General features: G+C 42.2%; 1 protein-coding gene across 1 annotated transcript in view; it reads left to right on the plus strand.

Annotated features, from left to right (window-relative positions):
* Window positions 1-17,281, plus strand: part of GNB1L (G protein subunit beta 1 like) — a 117,592-nt gene extending 100,311 nt beyond the window's left edge. Inside the window, exons 6-7 of the mRNA XM_075321053.1 lie at window positions 14,397-14,612; window positions 16,662-17,281. Coding sequence (XP_075177168.1) covers window positions 14,397-14,612; window positions 16,662-16,928 — 483 coding nt within the window. The 3' untranslated portion in view covers window positions 16,929-17,281. The remainder of the gene's footprint in view (window positions 1-14,396; window positions 14,613-16,661) is intronic.
* Window positions 17,282-22,384: the final 5,103 nt, after the last annotated feature.

Consider the following 22,384-nt stretch of genomic DNA (forward strand, 5'->3'; position numbering starts at 1 on the left):
GGGCTAAAAGCCCACTCCACCAGAGCCGTGGGTGCGTCCTGGGCATTACGTCACCAGGCTTCGGCTCAACAGGTGTGCCAGGCAGCTACCTGGTCCAGTCTGCACACTTTCACCAAGCATTATCAGGTGCATACCTATGCTTCGGCGGATGCCAGCTTAGGTAGAAGAGTCCTGCAGGCGGCAGTGACACCCCCGTAGGGGAGGGCTGTTTTGCAGCTCTAACATGAGGTATTTATTTACCCACCCAGGGACAGCTTTTGGACGTCCCAATCGTCTGGGTCTCCCAATAGAGCGCTGAAGAAGAAGGGAATTTTGTTACTTACCGTAAATTCCTTTTCTTCTAGCTCTTATTGGGAGACCCAGCACCCGCCCTGTTGTCCTTCGGGATGTTTTTTTGTTGTTTGCGGGTACACATGTTGTTCATGTTGAACGGTTTTTCAGTTCTCCGATGTTATTCGGAGTTAATTTGTTTAAACCAGTTATTGGCTTCCTCCTTCTTGCTTTGGCACTAAAACTGGAGAACCCGTGATACCACGGGGGGGTATAGCCAGAGGGGGAGGGGCCTTGCACTTTTAATGTAGTGCTTTGTGTGGCCTCCAGAGGGCAGTAGCTATACCCCAATCGTCTGGGTCTCCCAATAAGAGCTAGAAGAAAAGGAATTTACGGTAAGTAACAAAATTCCCTTCTTCTATTGTTCCTTTCTTTCTTCATTGGCCAGGGAAGGAGTCTTGCGAGGATAATTTGCATATTCCCAGTGCCTTCTGGGATAAGTGAAGAGTCACCGCGAGCTCAAGGAGAACCGGGTTTTGGCCGTTACAGCCGGAAGGAAGACTTCTGAAAACCGCGCGCCTAGCGGCGCGCGAATTTTAGCCTGTCTTCTTCATTGTGAGCGTGAGTGAGCAAAAATAAGTGTGAGTAGAATTGTTTGTATTTAGTTGTTTAATTACTTAACATTTGTTTAGTGCTATCCCCATTAGAAAATGTGCTCCACTATTGCTAATGCGATCCAGTGTACATCTTGTCTCATGTATGCAGTCCTTGAAAAGCCATTCGAGGGTGCATACTGTTGTTCGAGATGTGAGCAAGTTGCACATTTGGAAGCCCAGATACTGGATCTAAGTGAGCAGCTGGCAACTCTGAGATGCATTAGCAATATGGAAAGGAGTCTGCTGCTCACTGAGCAGCAGCTTGCTGGGTCAGATGTGGGGGAGGATCGTAGTAGGGAGCGGCAGGACGGTGAGGTAGGTAGCTGGGTGACAGTTAGAAAGGGGGGTAAAGGGAAAAGTGCTAGGAAGGCTAGTCCTGAACTGACACACCCCAATAGGTTTGCAAACTTGGCAGATGAGGGGGATGTCATTACAGGGGTAGCATTGCTGCAGCAAGGCATGACCTCTGAATGCCAGAGGAGTGTCTGCTCCAGTAAGGGGGGGAATAGGAGTGCAGGGCAGGCAAGACAGGTACTGGTAGTGGGGGACTCAATTATTAGGGGGACAGATAGGGCAATCTGTCACAAAGACAGGGATCGCCGAACAGTGTGTTGTCTTCCTGGCGCTCGAGTTCGGCACATCGCTGATCGGGTTGATAGATTACTGGGAGGGGCTGGGGAGGACCCAGCGGTCATTGTACACATTGGCACAAATGACAAAGTTAGAGGTAGGTGGAAGGTCCTTAAAGATGATTTCAGGGAATTAGGTTGTAAGCTTAAAGCATGGACCTCAAAGGTGGTATTTTCGGAAATACTACCTGTGCCACGAGCCACACCAGAGAGGCAAAGAGAGATCAGGGAGGTTAACAGGTGGCTCAGGAATTGGTGTAGGAAAGAGGGGTTTGGGTTCCTGGAGAATTGGGCCGACTTTTCAGTTGGCTACAGATTCTATGCTAGGGATGGGCTGCATCTTAATGGGGAAGGTGCAGCTCTGCTGGGGCAGAAAATGGCTAGAAGGTTGGAGGAGTGTTTAAACTAGGAATGGGGGGCGAGGGTATTCACTTTATAGAAGGGGAATGTAGTGCAGATAGTGACCAGGGCACAAGTAATGAAATTGGGGGTGGTACGGGGGGAAGGGTTAGGACAGTTAATACAGTAAGCAGGAATACAGGTACAGAGTCATACGTAACGTGCATGTACACTAATGCCCGAAGCCTCACAAATAAGGTGGAGGAATTAGAATTAATATTGTTGGAAGAAAATTATGATATAGTGGGGATATCAGAGACATGGCTGGATGAGAGCTATGACTGGGCTGTTAATTTACAGGGTTATAGCCTATTCAGGAATGACCGTACAAATAAGCGAGGGGGAGGTGTGTGTCTATATGTAAAATCATCCTTAAAACCCATCCTGCGTGACAACATATGTGAGGGTACTGAGAATGTAGAGTCCCTATGGGTGGAGATAAGGGGGGGGAGAATGAATAATAAAATACTGATAGGGGTGTGTTATAAGACGCCGAATATTATGGAAGAGGTAGAGAATCTCCTCATAAAGCAAATTGATAAAGCAGCGAGTCTCGGAGAGGTAATTATTATGGGGGACTTTAACTATCCTGATATAAATTGGGGAACAGAAACTTGCAGTTCCAGCAAAGGAAATAGATTTTTGATAACAATGAAAGATAATTACCTTTCACAAATGGTACAGGACCCCACAAGAGGGGGAGCACTACTAGACCTTGTACTAACCAATAGGCCAGACCGCATATCAAATATACAAGTTGGGGGTTACTTGGGGAATAGTGATCACAAAATAATAAGTTTTCATGTATTCTTTAGTAAGATGTCTAGTAGAGGAGCTACAAGGACACTAAACTTCAGGAAAGCAAATTTTAAACGGTTGAGAGATGATCTTAGTGCAATAAACTGGGATGATGTACTAAGTAATAAAAGTACACAAAGCAAATGGGAGACTTTTATGAGCATCCTGAATAGGGCTTGTGCAGAAAATATACCCTATGGGAACAAACATGCTAGAAATAGGAGGAAACCCCTATGGCTAAATAGAGCTGTAAGGGAAGCAATAAAAGAAAAACAGAAAGCCTTAAAAGAATTAAAGAGGGTAGGTAGTGATGAGGCATTATATAATTATAGAAAATTAAATAAAATATGTAAAAAGCAAATTAAGTTAGCTAAGTTTGAGACAGAGAGACTCATTGCGAGAGAAAGTAAAAATAATCCTAAAATATTCTTTAACTACATAAACAGTAAAAAACTGAAAAGCGATAGTGTTGGCCCCCTTAAAAATAGTCTTGGTGAAATGGTGGAAGGGGATGAGGGTAAAGCCAACCTGCTGAATGACTTTTTTTCTACGGTTTTTATACAAGAAAATGCCATGGCAGATGACATGACCAGTGATACCATAAATTCACCCTTGAATATTACCTGCTTAACCCAGCAGGAAGTACGCCGCCGCCTCGAAATCACTAAGGTTGACAAATCTCCGGGCCCGGATGGCATACACCCCAGAGTACTACAGGAATTGAGTTCTGTGATAGATAGACCATTATTTTTAATCTTCTCAGATTCCTTAATAACAGGGTCGGTACCGCAGGACTGGCGCATAGCAAATGTGGTGCCAATATTCAAAAAGGGGACAAAAACTGAGCCGGGAAATTATAGGCCGGTAAGTTTAACCTCTACGGTTGGTAAAATCCTTGAGGGTTTCTTGAGAGATGCTATACTGGAGTATCTCAAGAAAAATAACCTTATGACAGAGTATCAACATGGGTTTATGAGGGATCGATCCTGTCAAACTAATTTGATCAGCTTCTATGAAGAGGTAAGTTCAAGCCTGGACCAGGGAAATGCAGTGGATGTTGTGTATATGGACTTTTCAAAAGCTTTTGATACGGTGCCACACAAAAGGTTGGTACATAAAATGAGAATAATGGGGATAGGGGAAAATATGTGTAACTGGGTTAAAAACTGGCTCAGTGATAGGAAACAAAGGGTGGTTATTAATGGTACGTACTCGGACTGGGTCTCAGTTCATAGTGGGGTACCACAGGGGTCAGTATTGGGCCCGCTTCTTTTCAACATATTTATAAATGACCTTGTTGGGGGCATGCGGAGTAGAATTTTAATATTTGCAGATGATACTAAACTCTGCAGAGTAATCAATACAGAGGAGGATAATTTTATATTACAGGGAGATTTATGTAAATTGGAGGATTGGGCTGAGAAGTGGCAATTGAAGTTTAATGTAGATAAATGTAAGGTCATGCACTTGGGTAGAGGAAATAACATTTATGATTATGTACTTAATTGTAGAACACTGGGTAAAACAGACACAGAAAAAGACTTGGGTGTATGGGTGGATGGTAAACTTCACTTTAGTGGACAGTGTCAGGCAGCTGCTGCCAGGGCTAATAAAATAATGGGATGTATTAAAAGAGGTATAAGTGTTCATGAAAAAAATATAGTTCTACCTCTGTACAAGTCACTAGTGCGACCGCACTTAGAATACTGTGTACAATTCTGGTCACCGATATATAAGAAGGACATAGCTGAACTGGAGAGGGTGCAGAGAAGAGCGACCAAGATTATTAGAGGAATGGGTGGGCTGCAATACCAAGATAGGTTATTAAACTTGGGGTTATTTAGTTTGGAAAAACGAAGGCTTAGGGGGGATCTAATCACAATGTATAAATATATGAGGGGACAGTACAGAGACCTTTCCAAAGATCTTTTTACACCTAGGCCTGCGACTGGAACACGGGGGCATCCGCTACGTCTTGAGGAAAGAAGGTTTAATCATAATCACAGACGAGGATTCTTTACTGTACGAGCAGTGAGACTATGGAACTCTCTGCCGCATGATGTTGTAATGAGTGATTCACTACTAACATTTAAGCAGAGCCTGGATGCCTTTCTTGAAAAATTTAATATTACCAGTTATGTATATTAGATTTTATGACAGGGTATTGATCCAGGGAACTAGTCTGATTGCCGGATGTGGAGTCAGGAAGGAAATTTTTCCCCATTGGAACCTGTTTGCCACATTGGGGTTTTTTTTGCCTTCCTCTGGAACAACATGTTAGGCTACGGGTTGAACTAGATGGACTTAGAGTCTCCCTTCAACCTTAAAAACTATGATACTATGATACTATGATACTATGGTATTGATGGGGAAAATCTTTTGCCGACTCTGTCATGGTTAATTGCAATATTGGCATTCAAACACTTAATACATATGGTCTTTGATACGTAAAGATTTTCTCTTTGATAAAACAAGTGCATCTCAATTTAATTAGAATATCATCAAAAAGTTTATTTATTTTAGTAATTCAAATACAAAAAGTGAAACACATATTATATAGAGTCATTACACACAAAGTGATATATTTCAAGTGTTTATTTCTGTAAGGCTATGTTCACACAGGGCATCTTTTACTATGTTTTTGGTGCGTTTTTGAGGTAACAAAGATGCACCTAAATGCATGCATTTCCTTCTCCCAGCACAGTCTATGAGATTTCTATTTTGCTGTCCACACTGGGCATCTTTTGTTGGCTGCATCTTGGTTGCGTTTTTGGAGATGCAGCATGTCAATTCTTTTTGCGTTTTTCCAGCATCCTTGAGCCCTTCCAATAAATATATTTGAATTATCAACGCATTGGACAAAACACGGGAAAAATGCATCAAAAACTTATTGCATTTTTTAATGCGTTTTTGGTGTGTATTTTTGGGACAAAAACGCTGCATCTTTGTGGTAAAAAAAAAAGATGCCGCATGTGAACATACCCTTAATGTTGATGATTATTGCTTACAGCCAATGAAAATACAAAAGTCATTATCTCAGAAAGTTAAAATAATTACCACAAAACACCTGTAAAGGCTTCCTCAGCTTTTAAAATGGTCTCTTAGAGGAGATTCACCAGAGGCTGCAGCCAGGCAGGAAGGACATTGCTGAGTTCTTGCCAGTGACCGCTACTTTATTGTTTTTTTCTGGGACTAGTTTGCCTGTTGGTTACTATAAACCCCAAAGTCTATGTGGGGAACCTCACAGCTATCTGTGGAGGGTTATTTGTATCCTCCCATGTTCTTTATCAATACGGCCTACTTGCACCATCTGAACCCGGGGCCTTTTCTGTGCCTGCATCCTGAGCTGTGTTCCTGCCAGACATCAGAGCTCCATCTGATACCTGCTCCAGGGGTAAGCTTTCTCTGGGGGATGCCTCTGTTTTGTGGGGACCCCCTTTCATTCTATGCACAGCGTGAATAGACTCTGGCTTGCCCTATTCTTATTGTGAATATAGCACTCTGCAGTCTTCTGATGTCTTTGCTTTGAATGCTGTTTGCTGGTACCTAACCTGCTATTAATGTGAACTTTTCATTTGTGCTACCTCCGGAAGTCAATGCTAGGCAGTGATTACTGCTTTTTATAGTGGCACCTGAATGTACTTGATATATTATTATTATTGTTATTATTATTATAGCGCCATTTATTCCATCCATATATAACGGATAAAGCCCCACTCCATCTGGGCTTGCCCCCTGTATTGCTGTTGACCCCAGCCCAATTTGGGATACAGTGGAACTTTGGTTTACGAAAACAATCCGTTCTGGGAGTGTGCTTGTAAACCAAGTTACTCGTCTAGCAAAGCAAAATTTCCCATAGGAAATAATGCAAGCTCAGACAATTTGTTCCACAACTTGTTCAATGTCCCATCCTGGTCCCCCTATTGTGCCATTCCACATATGCACAAACACACACATATTATGCTCACCTTACCTTCCGTTCCATCGCCGGCCTTCTGGTTCTTGTAGTCCGCAGGTATAGAATGTGTATTGGGTAACCATCGCGACCGATGCCGGAGCTTCCGCTGCCAGAGCACTGATGTCAAAGACATGAGCCGCTTGCCTCTGATTGGTCAGCGCACTGCCTTTGAGAAGCGACTGACAGCGGAAGTTCCTCCATCGTCACATGGTTACCTGATACACATCCTATACCGGCGGACTACAAGAACCAGGAGGCCGGCAATGGAACAGAAGGTAAGGTGGGCATAATGTGTGTGTGTGTTTGTGTGAGTTTGTGCGTGTTTTTGTGGACTGCAAGAGCAGGTCAGAGCATGGTGACAATACGGAACTGGAAGTGTGTGCGGTGAGTATTTGCTCGTACAGCAAAGCATGCTCGTAAACTGAGTTACAAATTTACAGCAAGCTTTGCTCATATAGGGAAATACTCGCACACCAAGTTACTCGTAAACCGAGGTTCCACTTTATTTCTCTACTCATCTGTTGCTTGGACTTTACCTCTACTGTCAACTTAAGCTGGGGTCACACATAGCGACGCAGCAGCGATCACGACGGGCGACCTGACCTTATCAGGATCGCTGCTGCGTCGTTACATGGTCGCTGGTGAGCTGTCAAACAGGCAGATCTCACAAGTGACCAGCCCCCAGCCAGCAGCAAGGCGTGGAAGCGATGCTGCGCTTGGTAACTAAGGTAAATATCGGGTAACCAAGGAAAGCACTTCTCTTGGTTACCTGATATTTCCCTTAGTTACTAGCGTCCACCGCTCTCACACTGCCAGTGCTGGCTCCCTGTTCCCTGCACTCCTAGCCAGAGTACACATCGGGTTAATTACCCGATGTGTACCCTAGCTACGTGTGCAGGGAGCCGGCACTGGCAGCGTGAGAGCACACCGCTTAGCGCTGGCTCCCTGCACTCCTAGCCAGAGTGTAATCCGGCTACGTGTGCAAGGAGCCAGCGCTAAGCGGTGTGCTCTCACGCTGCCAGTGCCGGCTCCCTGCTCCCTGCATATGTAGCTGGAGTACACATCGGGTAATTAACCTGATGTGTACTCTGGCTAGGAGTGCAGGGAACAGGGAGCAGGCACTGGCAGCGTGAGAGCGGCGGTGCTAGTAACTAAGGTAAATATCGGGTAACCAAGGAAAGGTCTTCCCTTGGTTACCCGATGTTTACCGTGGTTACAGCTTACCGCAGTCTGCCAGAAGCCGGCTCCTGCTCCCTGCTCACTTCAGTTCGTCGCTCTCTTGCTGTCACACACAGCGATGTGTGCTTCACAGCGGGAGAACAACGAGCAAAAAATGAAGCAGGACATTCAGCAACGACCAGCGACCTCACAGCAGGGGCCAGGTCGTTGCTGGATGTCACACATAGCGACAGCGACGGGACGTCGCTGCTACGTCACAGAAAATGGTGACATAGCAGCGATGTCGTTGTTGTCGTCGCTGTGTGTGACACCACCTTTAGTCTCTCATGTATTTTGTATTCTGGATCAATTTTCACTCGGCCGTTCCTGATGCCTCAACTCTCTATCCTGGCTATGTAGGCCTTCCTTACTGAGTCCCAGCCGCGGTGACCCCCTTTATACGTGCATATCTGGTGATTATATACTTTTACGGCTGCTATTTGTTACCTTCATGGACAAATACGTGAACCCTGCTAGCTCCAAATCTATTAAAAGTAGGGCTCAAGTTTACAGATCTTTTCATAGAGCAACAGACTATAACATTGTCATGTCGGAGGCATCACTGTAAACCATTGCTACTTATATTACGATGATTCTCATGCTGACGATTTATTTTAGACTTCAGATATTTCAGTCTTCCTTGGAGCTAATCATGTCTCAGCTGACCGACCACACCAACAAAATTTTGGCGGCTAAGCAGCGGATCTCTGACTTGGAGGACATCCTGCAGTCTTAAGGCTGCTTTACATGCAGCGACATCGCTGGCAATGTCGCTAGCAATATCACCCGCCCCCATCGTTTGTGCGTCACGGGCAAATCGCTGCCCGTGGTGAACAATATCGCAGGTACGCGTCACACAAACTTACCTTCGTGACGACGTCGCTGTGGCCGGCGAACAACCTCTTTTTTAAGGGGGCAGTTCGTGCGGCATCACAGCGACGTCACACAGCAGGCCACCAATAGAAGTGGAGGGGCGGAGAGCAGCCGAATGAACGTCACTCCCACCTCGTTGCCGGAGGAGGACGCAGGAACGCTGTTGTTCGTCGTTCCCGGGGTGTCACACGTAGCGATGTGTGCTGCCTCAGGAACGACGAACAACCTGCGTCCCAAACGAGCAACAATATTTTGAAAATGAACGACGTGTCAACAATCAAACGATTTGGTCAGTATTTGGGATCGTTAACGGTTGCTCGTAAGTGTCGCACGCAACGACGTCGCTAACGAAGCCGGATGTGCATCACGAATTCCATGACCCCAGCGATATCTCGTTAGCGATGTCGTTGCGTTTAACGGGTTCCTTTATTCTGCTCAATTGGAGGCTAATGCTCAAAAGGTAGAACAGCTTCTTGGAAAAATTGATGACTTGGAAAATCAAAGTCGTCGCAATAATCTTTGGATCATTAGTGTCCCTGAGGCGGAGAAGGACCATCATCACCTCACCTTTTCTTGGCTACCGCGGACACTCAATCTACCTGAGCGTCCTGGTTCCATGCTGGTGGAAAGAGCTCATAGAGGGGGGCCCGAACGTTTCGGCTCAGCGGCTCGTCCATGTCCTGTCATCTTTAAACTGCTCAACTACCAGTACAAAATGCAGTTGCTCCAGGCGTTCCTTGCCGTATCCTCACTGCATTCCGAAGATCATGCTCTTCTCCAGTTCCAGGACTTCTCCGCTTCAGTGGCGGCCAAGCGGCGTGCCTTTTCCTCTGTCTTCAAGCTGCTACATGACAAGGATATCCGTTTTGCCCTCCTGTACCCTGCTCATCTTCGGGTGGTGCTTCATGGAAAACCGATGTTCTTTGATGATCCTGACAAGGCCTTGGAAGTTATGGAGCGCTCTTGACGGGCATCTTCTCCTGTTACTTTACTGTGGCTTATATTCATACATCTGTGTGCCTTTGTGTAGTCGGACTTGAATTCCTGTGTGGTCTTACTACCTGGGCACTATTTTGTATCTGTTATTGGTTACTAGTTATGCATCTTTTTGTTCTTATCCTGTGAATTTCTCCTTTATAGTGGGTACTACAGGTCCGGACACTATGTTTTCATGTTTTGCATTTATGTTTCTATGCTGTTTTCTTGTTCTTTTGGGGATTTTTCCTCTTTCTTGGGCACAATGCATACTTTGACCTCTTGTTTGATTTGGGTGGTGGGGTTTGCTCGCTAAAATGGTCCCTTAATTTGGTTCAGTAGGCTACACAATCATGGGGAAGACTTCTGACTTGACAGATATCCAGAAGGCATTCATTGACATGCTCCACAAGGAGTGTAAGCCACAAAAGGTCATTGCTAAAGAAGCTGGCTGGAAGGAAAAGTGTGGTAGAAAAAGGTGCACAAGCAACTGGGATAACTGCAGCCTTAAAAGGATTGTTAAGAAAAGGCCATTGAAAAGTTTTGGGGAGATTAACAAGGAGTGGACTGCTGCTGGAGTCAGTGCTTCAAGAGCCACCACACACAGACGTATCAAGGACATAGGCTACAAGTATTGCATTACTTGCATCAAGCCACTCATGACCAATAAACGCCAGAAGTCTTACCTGGGCCAAGGAAAAAAAGAACTGGACTGTTGCTCACTGGTACATGGTGTTGTTTTCAGATGAAAGTAAATTTAGCATTTCATTTGGAAATCAAAGGTCCCAGAGTCTCGAGGTAGAGTGGAGAGGCACACAATCCAAACTGCTTGAGGTCTAGTGTGAAGTTTCCACAATCAGTGATGGTTTGGGGAGTCATGTCATCTGTTGGTGTAGGTCCACTGTGTTTTATCAAGACCAAAGTCAGCGCAGCTGTCTACCAGGAAATTTTAGAGCACTTCATGCTTCCCTCTGCCAATTAGCTTTTTGGAGATGGACATTTCATTTACCATCAGGACTTGGCACCTGTCCACACTGCCAAAAGTACCAATACCTGGTGTAATAAGCACACTATCACTGTGCTTGATTGGCCAGCAAACTCGCCTGACCTAAACCCCATAGAGAATCTATGGAGTATTTTCAAGAGGAAGATGGGAGACACCGGAGCCAACAATGCAAACAAGCTGAAGGCTGCTATCAAGGCAACCTTGGTTTCCATAACACCTCAGCAGTGCCACAGGCTGATCGCCGCATTGAAGCAGTAATTCATGCAAAAGGAGCCCTGACCAAGTATTGAGTGCATTTACCGTACAGACTTTTCAGTAGACGCCAACATTTCTGAGTTTAAAATCTTTTTTTTTCAGTTGGTCTTATATAATATTCTAATTTTCTGAGATAATGACTTTTGGGTTTTTATTGGCTGTAAGCCATAATCATCAACATTAACAGAAATAAACTCTTGAAATAGATCACTCTGTGTGTAATGACTCTATATAATATGTGTTTCCTTTTTTGGCTGACTGGTTCAGACAGCCTTTATCTATCCCCCCCCCCCCGTTTCTTTGAGATGGCTGGATTGTCATTGTAAACAAGCACTTGTACCTTGTCCCCACACACACACACACACACACCCCCATTGTATATTATAAGCTCTCTTGAGCAGGGCTGTCTTTTTTGCTCTAATTATTGCATTTTCTATAACTGTTACTTGTTTGTATATGAACCTCTGTATTGTAAAGCGCTGCGGAATGTGTTAGCGCTATAGAAATAAAGATTATTAAATTACTGAAATAAAATTAACTTTTTGATAATATTCAAATTTAATGAGAAGCTATTGTATATTATAAACATGCTACAAAAGTAACTCATATTTGTCAGCACAAAACAAGAAGAAATGAATCCAGATATTGTACAGAGAGCATGACTCTTACTACATCACAATCTAAGGCTTTAAACCTGACATTCCCCCGGGATATTTATCCTGGCTTGACCAGTTCCTGTCTGACTGGTTATTATGGTTCACTCGAGTGAGATGATGAATCCCTTTCTCTGAAAAGTGACACTTTATCCACTGAAGTTCCATCTCCTTGGAGTTATTTCAGAGGCTAAAATAAATGAGGTGTCTGGTCAGTGTGTCATGCCCTGTGACCTCCACCATCATTAATCAAATTATATCTGATTGGTTACAGTAATGGTCGGACTCCATGCTAATCCTTCAAGAAAAGTTTTTGTTTCTAGAATAAAAAAAATCTATTTTCTTAAGCATTAGCTTTTTTTTTTTTGCAAAAATCAAATTTTTGTTAATCTGATGAAGAGTGTACACAGTATGTAATAACGAATATTTAAAATAGGTTTCCACCCTACACTGTTTGACGATGGGATTTTAATTTATGCATTTTATGAGAGTATTTTATTAGTTTACATGTATTTTGTAAAGTTTAGAGCCACCTAAGTCTGTAGTCCTGGCCACAGGAGTTAGCTTTTATATGGGCAATCGTTACAGACAAGTAACGCGTTTCAAATTAGAACAAACAATAGAGATGCAGAGTACCTTTTGTTCTACAAGAGAGCTGATTTGCATAGTTTTTTCTCATGGAGCATCGTCTGTAAGATTTCATAGTCGGATGGTCCCTTTAAGGGGAACCATTGCTTCCCGATATGACTATATATTTTGAGGCCTGTGTTGAGAAGACAAACTGTTTCACTGAATGTGATGACTAAAAGTGGTGTGAATCTAACAATGCTGGCTCAGTGACTGTATCCCAGACGGTTTATTCTCTATTCAAGGGACTGCATACTCATGTAACATAGGTGAAAATTCTAATACTGTAATGCAATGCTGGACAGTAGTGATGGACATGCTGGACAGTAGTGATGGACATGCTGGACACTCATGATGGGCATGTTTGACAATAGTAATGGGCACGCTGGATAATAGTAATGAGCATGCTGGACAGTAGTGATGGTCATGCTGGAAAGTAGTAATGGGCATGCTGGACAGTAGTGATGGGCATTCTAGACAATAGTTATGGGCATGGTGGACAATCGTGATGGGTATGCTGGAGAATCGTGATGGGCATGCTGGACAATAGTAATGAGCATGCTGGACAGTAGTGATGGGCATGCTGGACAGTAGTGTTGGGCATGCTGGACAATAGTGATGGGCATGGTGGACATAAATGATGGGCATGGTGGACATAAGTGATGGGCATGGTGGACAGAAGTGATGGGCATGCTGGACAGTAGTGATGGGCATGTTGGACAGTAGTGATAGGCATGTTGGACAGTAGTGATGGGCAGGCTGGACAGTAGTGTTGGGCAGGCTGGACAGTAGTGTTGGGCAGGCTGGACAGTAGTGTTTGGCATGCTGGACAGTAGTGATGGGCATGCTGGACAGTAGTGATGGGCATTCCGGACAATAGTGATGGGCATTCCGGACAAAAGTGATGGGCATGCTTGACAGTAGTGATGGGCATGCCGGACAATAGTGATGGGCATAAGGCAATGGTAATTTCAGGCTCAACCACTTGGTTTAGGTGCTTAGGCCGCTGCTGCCATACACCCAGCCTCTGCTGTTTTCTACAGGCCGTTACTGCAGGCGTTCACCCATCCTCCACAGTGACACTGTCACTCCTCTGCATACGAGCACACTCTGCAATTGTGAAAGAACCTTGCCTCCCTTTATGCATTTCGGTTGTCCTTTGTGACCCGCGCCACCCAGCTGTAACCATTGATGCAACTACCTTGAGAAAGGCTCTACGCCGAAACGTCGGTGTTGCTCTGGTTTAGGTTCACTTTTGCAGTGTGTCAATAAATTCACTTGCATCACAAAAAATTCTCTTGCTTTCTTTTTGAGTGCTGGGGTTATATACTATTTAATAGTGATGGGCAGGCTGGACAGTAGTGATGGGCAGCCCAGCTTTTTTGGGTGAGCTGGATCATTTGGCTCCGCTTACCGAAAAGAAACGGCTTTTTTGGATCCCTATTTAATATGTGTCCACCCGCAGGTGAGTACATATTTATTGTAAAATGTTGTAGACAGAATATGGGCTTTCATTTTCATCAACATCTCAGCACTTTCATTTACCCTCGGTGAGAGCCATTCAAACACCGCAGGCGGCTCTTACCGGTGTGCTGCTTCCCAGTATTCACAGACAGTTCCTTGTGTTGAATCGCTTGCGAACGACCCACAAGTACTGGGTAGAGCATAGCATTACAGTGGTTTGTCCATTACTGGACAACTCCAGCTAAGTCAAGTCAGGATCTGAATTAAAATGACCAAATGAACGGCCACTCCAGCCTTTACTTTTTCATCAGAACAGACATCTGCTTTGACAGAATATTGAAGAACTTCAGCTTACGAGTCACTACTCATTGGCTACAGCCGGAACATGGCACAACAATATCATCTCACCACCGGGAAAATCTCCTGCTGATAAAACATTGATTGTATTGAGACTGCAGCACACAGCCTAATAAGTGACATCTTCCTGGAATCAAGCTCTCTTGCCATATATTATGCTCATCTCAGATTAAATTGCAAAAACCTGGCGACATAGTCCTTTTAATAGTTGAGCTCTTGATTGTAATAACATTTATTTGTTTTTCTTTTTGTTAAAAGCCTAAATCTGGAAGTAGCCCTTTGCTCGTTGTTGGCTATGAGGATGGCTCAATAGCCCTATGGAATGTCTTAGAACGCAGATTGATGAGTAGGCTTATATTCCACAAGGAGCCTGTTATGAGCCTTGACTTTGATTGTGACGGTGCTAAAGGGGTTTCGGGATCCTCTGACAATATATTGAATGTCTGGAGCCTTGATGAACAGCAGGAACTCCAGGTAAGACGCTCCATATTGTTTGTTTACTTTTTATGGATTAAAATAGTTAATTCTTGAACAATTCAGTGAGTATATAGTGGTCAACTATTCACTGACTGGCCTCAGTTCAAAGGTTCAAGAACAGTTGTATATATGGCCATTCTTCCTTACATGTCTTTTAATACTCATTTTCCTTATTGCATAGTCACCCACACTAATTAGAAAAATGTTGGCTGAACTGACCAATTTTATTGGGTTTGGCCAATATCTAATTTGTATGGAAGCCTGCCGCCTAATCTGTCAGGGAACAAAGGGATTGAATGGTTGCAATTCATGTTGCCCAATCCTTTTTTTCTGCAGTCATATATGTATCTGCCAGATGATTTTGACAACACCTTACTCTGCTTTCCCCATAGAGCAAACAGGAACTGAGCAGAGGGAGTCGCAACAGACAGCTGTTGGATGAACAATCACTCGTTCAATAGTTATCTACAGTATGGCCATCTTAAAGTGAATCTATCAGCAGGTTTTTTGCCACCTAAACTAACAGCAGCATAATGTAGAGATAGAGACCCTGATTCTAATGATATCACATACTGGATTGCTTGATGTAGATTTGATAAAATCACTGTTTAATCAGCAGATTATAGCTAGAGGAATAGTAAACCTGTTGCCATGTAGTTCTCCATATTCATGAGCTCTGTCTAAACCACCTTCACCACTTATTGGCAGCTTTCTGTGTATGCACAGTGTACACAGAATGCTGTCAATCAGTGATGTGGGTAAGGTTATACAGAGTTCAACATTCAGAGAACTGCTAGATTATACATCTGATAAAACAGTGATTTTATCAAAATAACAGCAAGTAGCCCAGTAAGTGAAGCATCAGTGGAATTAGGGTCTCTGCCCCTACATCCCATCGCTAATAGATCTCAGGGTAGCAAAAATGTGAGGACAGATTCCCCTTAAAGGGGTATTCCCATCTCCAAGATTATATCCTAATATGTAGTAGATGTAATAATAATAATAGAAAATACCACCAATTAGTAATGTAGTATAGTTCTTCTGAGTCACTATGTTGCTTACCTCATGTTAAGAGCATTGCAGGACCTTAGGTGTCCATGTTTACAACCACACACATAGTCACAGTTAGTTGCTTGTAGTCATAACCATGGATACTTAAGGTTCTGCAATGCCCTGCACATGAGGTAAGAGATATGGCTATATCAGGAGAACTATACTACATTTCTAATTGGAGGCATTTGCTAATATTCTTATTATTACACCTACTACATATTGGGATAGGATCTTGGAGATGGGAATACCCCTTTAAGTCTATAAAAATAGGCAGATACCCTTTAACCAGATTTTCCCTTCAAGTAAATAATATGTATTTCGAACACAATGTATACTCCTGATTTGTCAATCCTAGTTCTGTGTAATTGGGTAACAATCACTATTATTACAGCGAGGATCGCAGATAATTGTTAATAACTAAGTTTTTGTTTGTCATGTTTCTCGTCTTCATCTCTTACATTATGTAGGCCCTGTACAGCTGTAAAGAGATTTGTGACATCTGATCGGTTCCATGAGGTTTATCTCCCAGTTTTTACTTAAATGGTCTTAAGTGAGCATTAATAAAATAAATAGATGTTCCTCCCACATAAATGATAGGGATTGTGAGCAATTTTGGTTTTCTTTTCCCACTCATCCATTAATAATGCAAAACAGATGTGGGAATGTTACATTCCTGGTACCTGAGCTAATGATATCTTGTAGGAATCAACACAGTTCCTCACAATTCATGTTTTCCAATAAGCAACCTTTTAATAGTCTCTCTGAATGTTGAACCCCGGGCTTCAGTCCAGTTGCGGTTCTATTAGGAAAGCTATTTGGGTTCCAACAAGTATAAATGAGAAGCGCCTGCATCAGGATAGCCTCTATTAGCACTGGCTACGGCCGGCCGGTGATGTAATGTTCAGCTCTGATGAAATCATAAAGTCTACAGAGACATCATCCACAGCAAAAATGCACAGTTTTTGAGACTCTGTTTTGTTTTTTTCTCTTAAGTCTCGTAAAGCACAAGAAGTTGTCAATCCAGGAATTGCTGATGTCAGAATACGTCAAGACAGGAAGATTTTGGCAACAGCTGGTTGGGACTATCGGGTTCGGATTTTTGGGTGGAAGAAAATGAAACCATTAGCTGTTCTCCAATACCATTCTGCAACAGTGAACTGTGTGTCCTTCTCCGATCACATCATTCCTGAAGAAAGACTGCTGGCTGCCGGCTCAAAAGATCAGAGAATTAGCTTATGGTCCATATATTCTCAAGGCTAGGAAACAGTATTGTTCTGTGTATGTACAATTTGTTAAAGGCTGTAGTTAACCAATTAGAAGCTAAAGCTCTGATTTTCCTTGATCTGGCTAGTGGCCACAGAAGGGTCAATGATTGTCTGAAAGAAATATGATAGGAATCATATTTGCCCTGTGTAAAAACACCAGCAGTCAAGCTTATGGCATCTAAAATTCTTTGTTGGTTAGTAGTACACCCTCTCATGTAAATATATGTAAGAAAAAAAAAATAAATGTGCAATATGGACTGTATGGGGACCAAAGGTCAAGTATAGAAATGTAGATCAGTGTCGCATGTATTGGATGTAACAAAAAGGAGAGAGTTGCACTTTGTAGTGCTAAGATATGTGAAACAATGAATATAGGAATATAGACATGCATTAATGCTATGGAAAACATGTAAAAAAATGAGATACTTAGCACACAAAAATGGCCAGTTTTATGTGAGCTCAACAGCCAACGACAAGGTAACCTCATTTTGTTTGATTCCTGTCTACTTTAATGCTTCTTACATAAAACTGGCCATTTTTGTATGCTAAGTATCTCAATTTTTGCATGTTTTCATAGCAGTAATGCAAGTCTATATTCTTATATTAATTGTTCCACATATCTTAGCTCTACAGAGTGTACCTGTCTCCTTTTTGTTACTATGTTCAGTTTGCACCGGTTAATATTAGAAAGGTAGGATGTGCCATCAGTCTTTTTCTTAGATTACATGGAATGGATGTGTCGCAAGCATCGGTGCACATGTCAGCATTCGTTATAGGCAGATTATCTGCCCGTGTAAAAGGGTTCATGGCACGTTACTTCCATGCTGATGTGTAAAGTGGCATCCTGTAAATAATTATTTTTATACTTATTTTAACAAAGCAATTAAGTTTCTGTTGTTTTTTATGTCACAGCATAATATACTGGAAATATAAGGGCGGCTTTGAACGTTGCAACATCGCACGTGCGATGTCAGTGGGGTCAAGTCGAAAGTGACGCACATCCGGCGTCACTTTCGACATCGTAGTGTGTAAATCCTAGATGATAAGATTAACGAGCGCAAAAGCGTCGTTATCGTATCATTAATGTAGGCTCCGATTTTTTCATAATTACGCTGCCGCGACAGGTACGATGTTGCTCCTCGTTCTTGCGTTAGCACACATCGCTGTGTGTGAAGCCGCAGGAGCGAGGAACATCAGCTTACCTGCCGCCGGCGGCTATACGGAAGGAAGAAGGTGGGCGGGATGTTTACATCCCGCTCATCTCCGCCCCTCCGCTTTGATTGGCCGCCTGCCGTGTGACGTTGTACGACCCGCCCCCTTAGGAAGGAGGCGCGACGCCGGCCACAGCGACGTCGCAGGACAGGTGAGTGCATGTGAAGCTGGCGTAGCGATAATGTTCGCTACGCCAGGAATCACAAGATATCGCTGCTGCGACGGAGGCGGGGACTATCGCGTGCGACATCGCAACATCGGCTTGCGATGTCGCAACGTGCAACGCCCGCCTAAGTGTCAATATGGGGATATGAAAAGTTTGAGTTTGTGTTTTTTTTTTGTTCACTTGCATGGAACAAGCATTAACGGACCAATTTGAGAAAACAAAAATACTGTAGCCCTCATGTTCCCATCTCAAACCCAACTAGTGGACATCCCCTTTAATGAATTAGGCAAATTGGAAGCAGTGATATTCCCAATTTGTTCAAGTGCTCAACGCAAGTCTTGGCTATGTAAAATCATATCTCAATATGCCATTATGGTAAGATAAGGAAAATGAAAATTATAATAGGTGTTTATTCACTCTCGTGCCAACACTTCCAATCGTAACAGATCCTTGCCAGATTTTATACAGATCCCGACAACGTCTGTTCGATGAATGATAATACTCATCTACATTTGCAAAAATTTATTCTGATGTGCTAGGTATTTTTGCTGATTATAGCCAAATGAAACTTGCTGATTCCAGATACAAAGGGAAAAAATATGTAATACGTCAAAGGTTTTTGAGAAATGTTTGATTAAAGGTTTTAAAATTGAATATTAGGGTTAATAAGAAATTGTGAGGAAGTGATAGCAAAATACAGTATATAGTTACTTATGCCAAAAAAGTGTATCTAACTAAGAGAGCAATAGTTGTGTAAATTTTAATTGTTAAGGAGAAATTTTCCCTTTTTGGATGCTCTGGGATAGTTATGACCAGGGTTGTCATGCTGTAAACACCAGGTCTACCCTCATGTTTGTGTCCCATCTTACTTCATATCTATGTTCCATGGTCATTATGTCTTAGTGAAAGAATTCTCCTTGTTATTCACTCATAGCTACAAGATTGGAGGGGACGTAATTCAGGTTGACTATGAAAGAAATTCAAATTGGCATCATGTTTGCCCCTTTTGGTTGTTGTAAAACAACCACAAATGTAACAGAATATATCAGGATCATTCCAGTACAATCCACAAACTGTTCAAGTATTGGATGCATTTGTAACAGATCCGTTGTTTTCTTAACAGATCCATTACAAATGTATGATAAATAGCAATACGTTAACAAATCCGTTGTTCCTAGACTATAAATGTTAACAACGGATCCGGCCGACATCCGTTATTTAACAACGGACAAAAATGTGTGTTTGTTCAACTTTTTTGCAAATAAATCTCTAACGGATCCGTGATAATGGATGACTACAGGACATGTGAATCCAGCCTAACAGAGTTAAATTTGCTGCGACTTGAAAGCCTCTTGCACAACTGAATGTTGTCGTCTGTTTTCAGGCTCCTTATATAGCCAAAAAGTTACAACGTTGGCAGTTGTTAACTGCTTATTAAGCAGTCTTCCTATTAGTTATACCGACTACGTATTCAGCATATCTAAATAATATAATTAAAATTCTATATAATGTTAGGTTATTACTGTATGAGTTCCTTAGTAAACAGCATTTTGCGGAAAAATTGGACATGACTGGAGGAAACGGATGTGATTTTTGGATTCAGCACACCAAAATTCATAGAAATCACGTTTATCTTGTAGTCAGCAAAATAGATATAGAGCAGTGTAATGGGTTTGTCTGGATTCATTGGACTTTGCTTAAAACTGAGCCATTCCTACCATTAAAAATATAATAACTGAGATGGAAAAGAGAAAAGCATTATTGTGAGCAGAGCCCCTTCCTGTAATTGGATTCTCTTTAGCTTTATGCTAGTGCCAAAATTCTTTCTCCATAATTTTGTTAATTGAAGTTTAATTTCTGTATATACAGAATACCTATTCACAAGAGACATTTTACTTTACTCTGAATAAGCTTAACCCTTGGGATAGACAGTTCACAAGCAATGGCGTATTAGCCATTATTATGGAATACATTAAACTGATCTGTCACCATATTTCAGAATATAAATGGCACAGATCATCAATCCCTTAAGGGCTGAGCGATTTTTCATTTTCGCGCGTTTACTTTTTTCTTATTCCAAGAGATATAGCTTTTTATTTTTCTATTGATATAACAATGTAAGGGCTTATTTTTTTGCAGAACGAGTTGTACTTTATCATATGATGTACTAGAAAGAGGAAACAAATCCAAGTGTGGGAAAATAACAAGCAAAGCATAATTAGCATTTTTTATTTATTTATTTATTTTTTTTTTTTATTTATAGCATTTATTTAGGGTTAAAATGACTTGGCAGTATGATTCTCCAAGACAGTGTAATTATGGGGATACCAAAAATGCACAAGTTCTGTTTTATTTAGGTGTTAAAAAAAACAACAGAAATTTGTATAAAATTTCACTTGTGTCGCCATTTTTTGAGAGCCATATTTAATTTTTGGGATACGGAGCTGTGCAGGGGCTTGTTTTTTGTGGCCCAACCGCTATTTTTATTTATATAATTTTGGAATAAATAGGATATTTTGATCTCCTAATATTCCTTTTTTGTGTTGTTGTGGCGATTCTGGAATTTTGATTTTTTTCTCATTACATTAATAATCAGAATATTTTGTTAGATTTCACTTTTCCGATACCAATACCAAATATGTTTTTATTTTTTTACATTTTTTTTTCTTAATTTTTAATGGGATAACAATGGTGATGTGAACTTTTTATATTTTTTTATTTTTTTTTAAAACATTTCTTTTTACTTTTCACTGTGTTTGTTAGTTCTCTTAGGGACATGAACCTGTGATCATCCAATCATTTGTGCTATATACAGCAATACTACACTAGCAGAAAAGAAATCATGTTCTTCTATGAAAGCCGGCCCCATGCTGGTTTTCACACAAGTACAGTAATAACAAACCGGGGTCTTCAGTAGACACTTGGCTGTCATGACATCCCATCAGCGTACCACAATATATGTTGTGGGAGCACTTATGAGGGTTTAGAATAACACGCTCCCTTGCCTGTGTGCATTAAATATCGCTGTCACATATTGACAGCGGTATTTAACAGGTTAGCTGCTCAGTAGAACTCTGCCCCATCTTCGGCTATTAGAGGCAGATGATGGAATATTACAGCCATCATCTGCCGAGAAAAATGCAGGCTTTTCTTGCAACAATCCTGATGTGATCGGAGATGCCTGTCAAAGATCCCCAACTCTCCCATACAGCACAGCCAATCAGATCATGCAGGTTGCGGAGACGGAGCCTAATGCTGGTTTCACATGACCTTATTTTCTCCATCTGAGAAAAATGGTCCAATTATGTTAATCAGGCTCTGATCAGAGCTGGATCCATTTTTCTCAGAGGTGGAAAATAAAAAAAAAGTTTCTCCATTCTGTCGGTCTGTGAAAATCGGGCCACACTCAGATGTCATGTCAGTGTTGTCTGATTTTTTTCACAGACCCATGAACTAGAATGGCCGAGTACCCTGCAATTCTTGTAGGCAAATTGTGCATGCTTGAATTTTTTTTCCTTGGACCACTCGGTCCAAGGTAAACATCGGATGTGCATTGCAATCCTCATTGAATAAATTTGTCCTAGTGCGTTCCAAGTTTTTGACGGATAGCACTAGCACTGAAAATACAGTTATCTGCACGAGTGCATACTGTTAGTCAAGAACTGACAGTGTAGTGTAATACATAGCACTACTACAGGAAATATATATACAGTGATCCCTTCACCTATTGCGGGAGTTACGTTCTAGACACCTCGGCGATAGGTGAAAATCCACGAAGTAGCGGCGCTATATTTGCTTTATTATTTTCCTGTATTTTTCGGAATATAAGACGCACTTTTCCTCCCAAATTTTTTTGCACTGCGGAAGTGGAGGCAGGGGCCATTCTGAAAATATCGGCAGTGTGGGCGTCAAATAATGGCACCCAGAGTTAGCACATGTGAGTGAGCTGTCGGCTCAAGATCTCATCTGTGCACGCGCCACCTCTGGCCCATTGGTCTCCAAGCAGCGGAGTTAAGGAAAATGGCGCCCGGAGGTGGCACGTGCGCAGATGATATCTCAGTTTGTCATTGAGC

Source organism: Anomaloglossus baeobatrachus, chromosome 1 (assembly GCF_048569485.1).
Source record: "Anomaloglossus baeobatrachus isolate aAnoBae1 chromosome 1, aAnoBae1.hap1, whole genome shotgun sequence".
Taxonomy (NCBI): Eukaryota; Metazoa; Chordata; class Amphibia; order Anura; family Aromobatidae; genus Anomaloglossus; species Anomaloglossus baeobatrachus.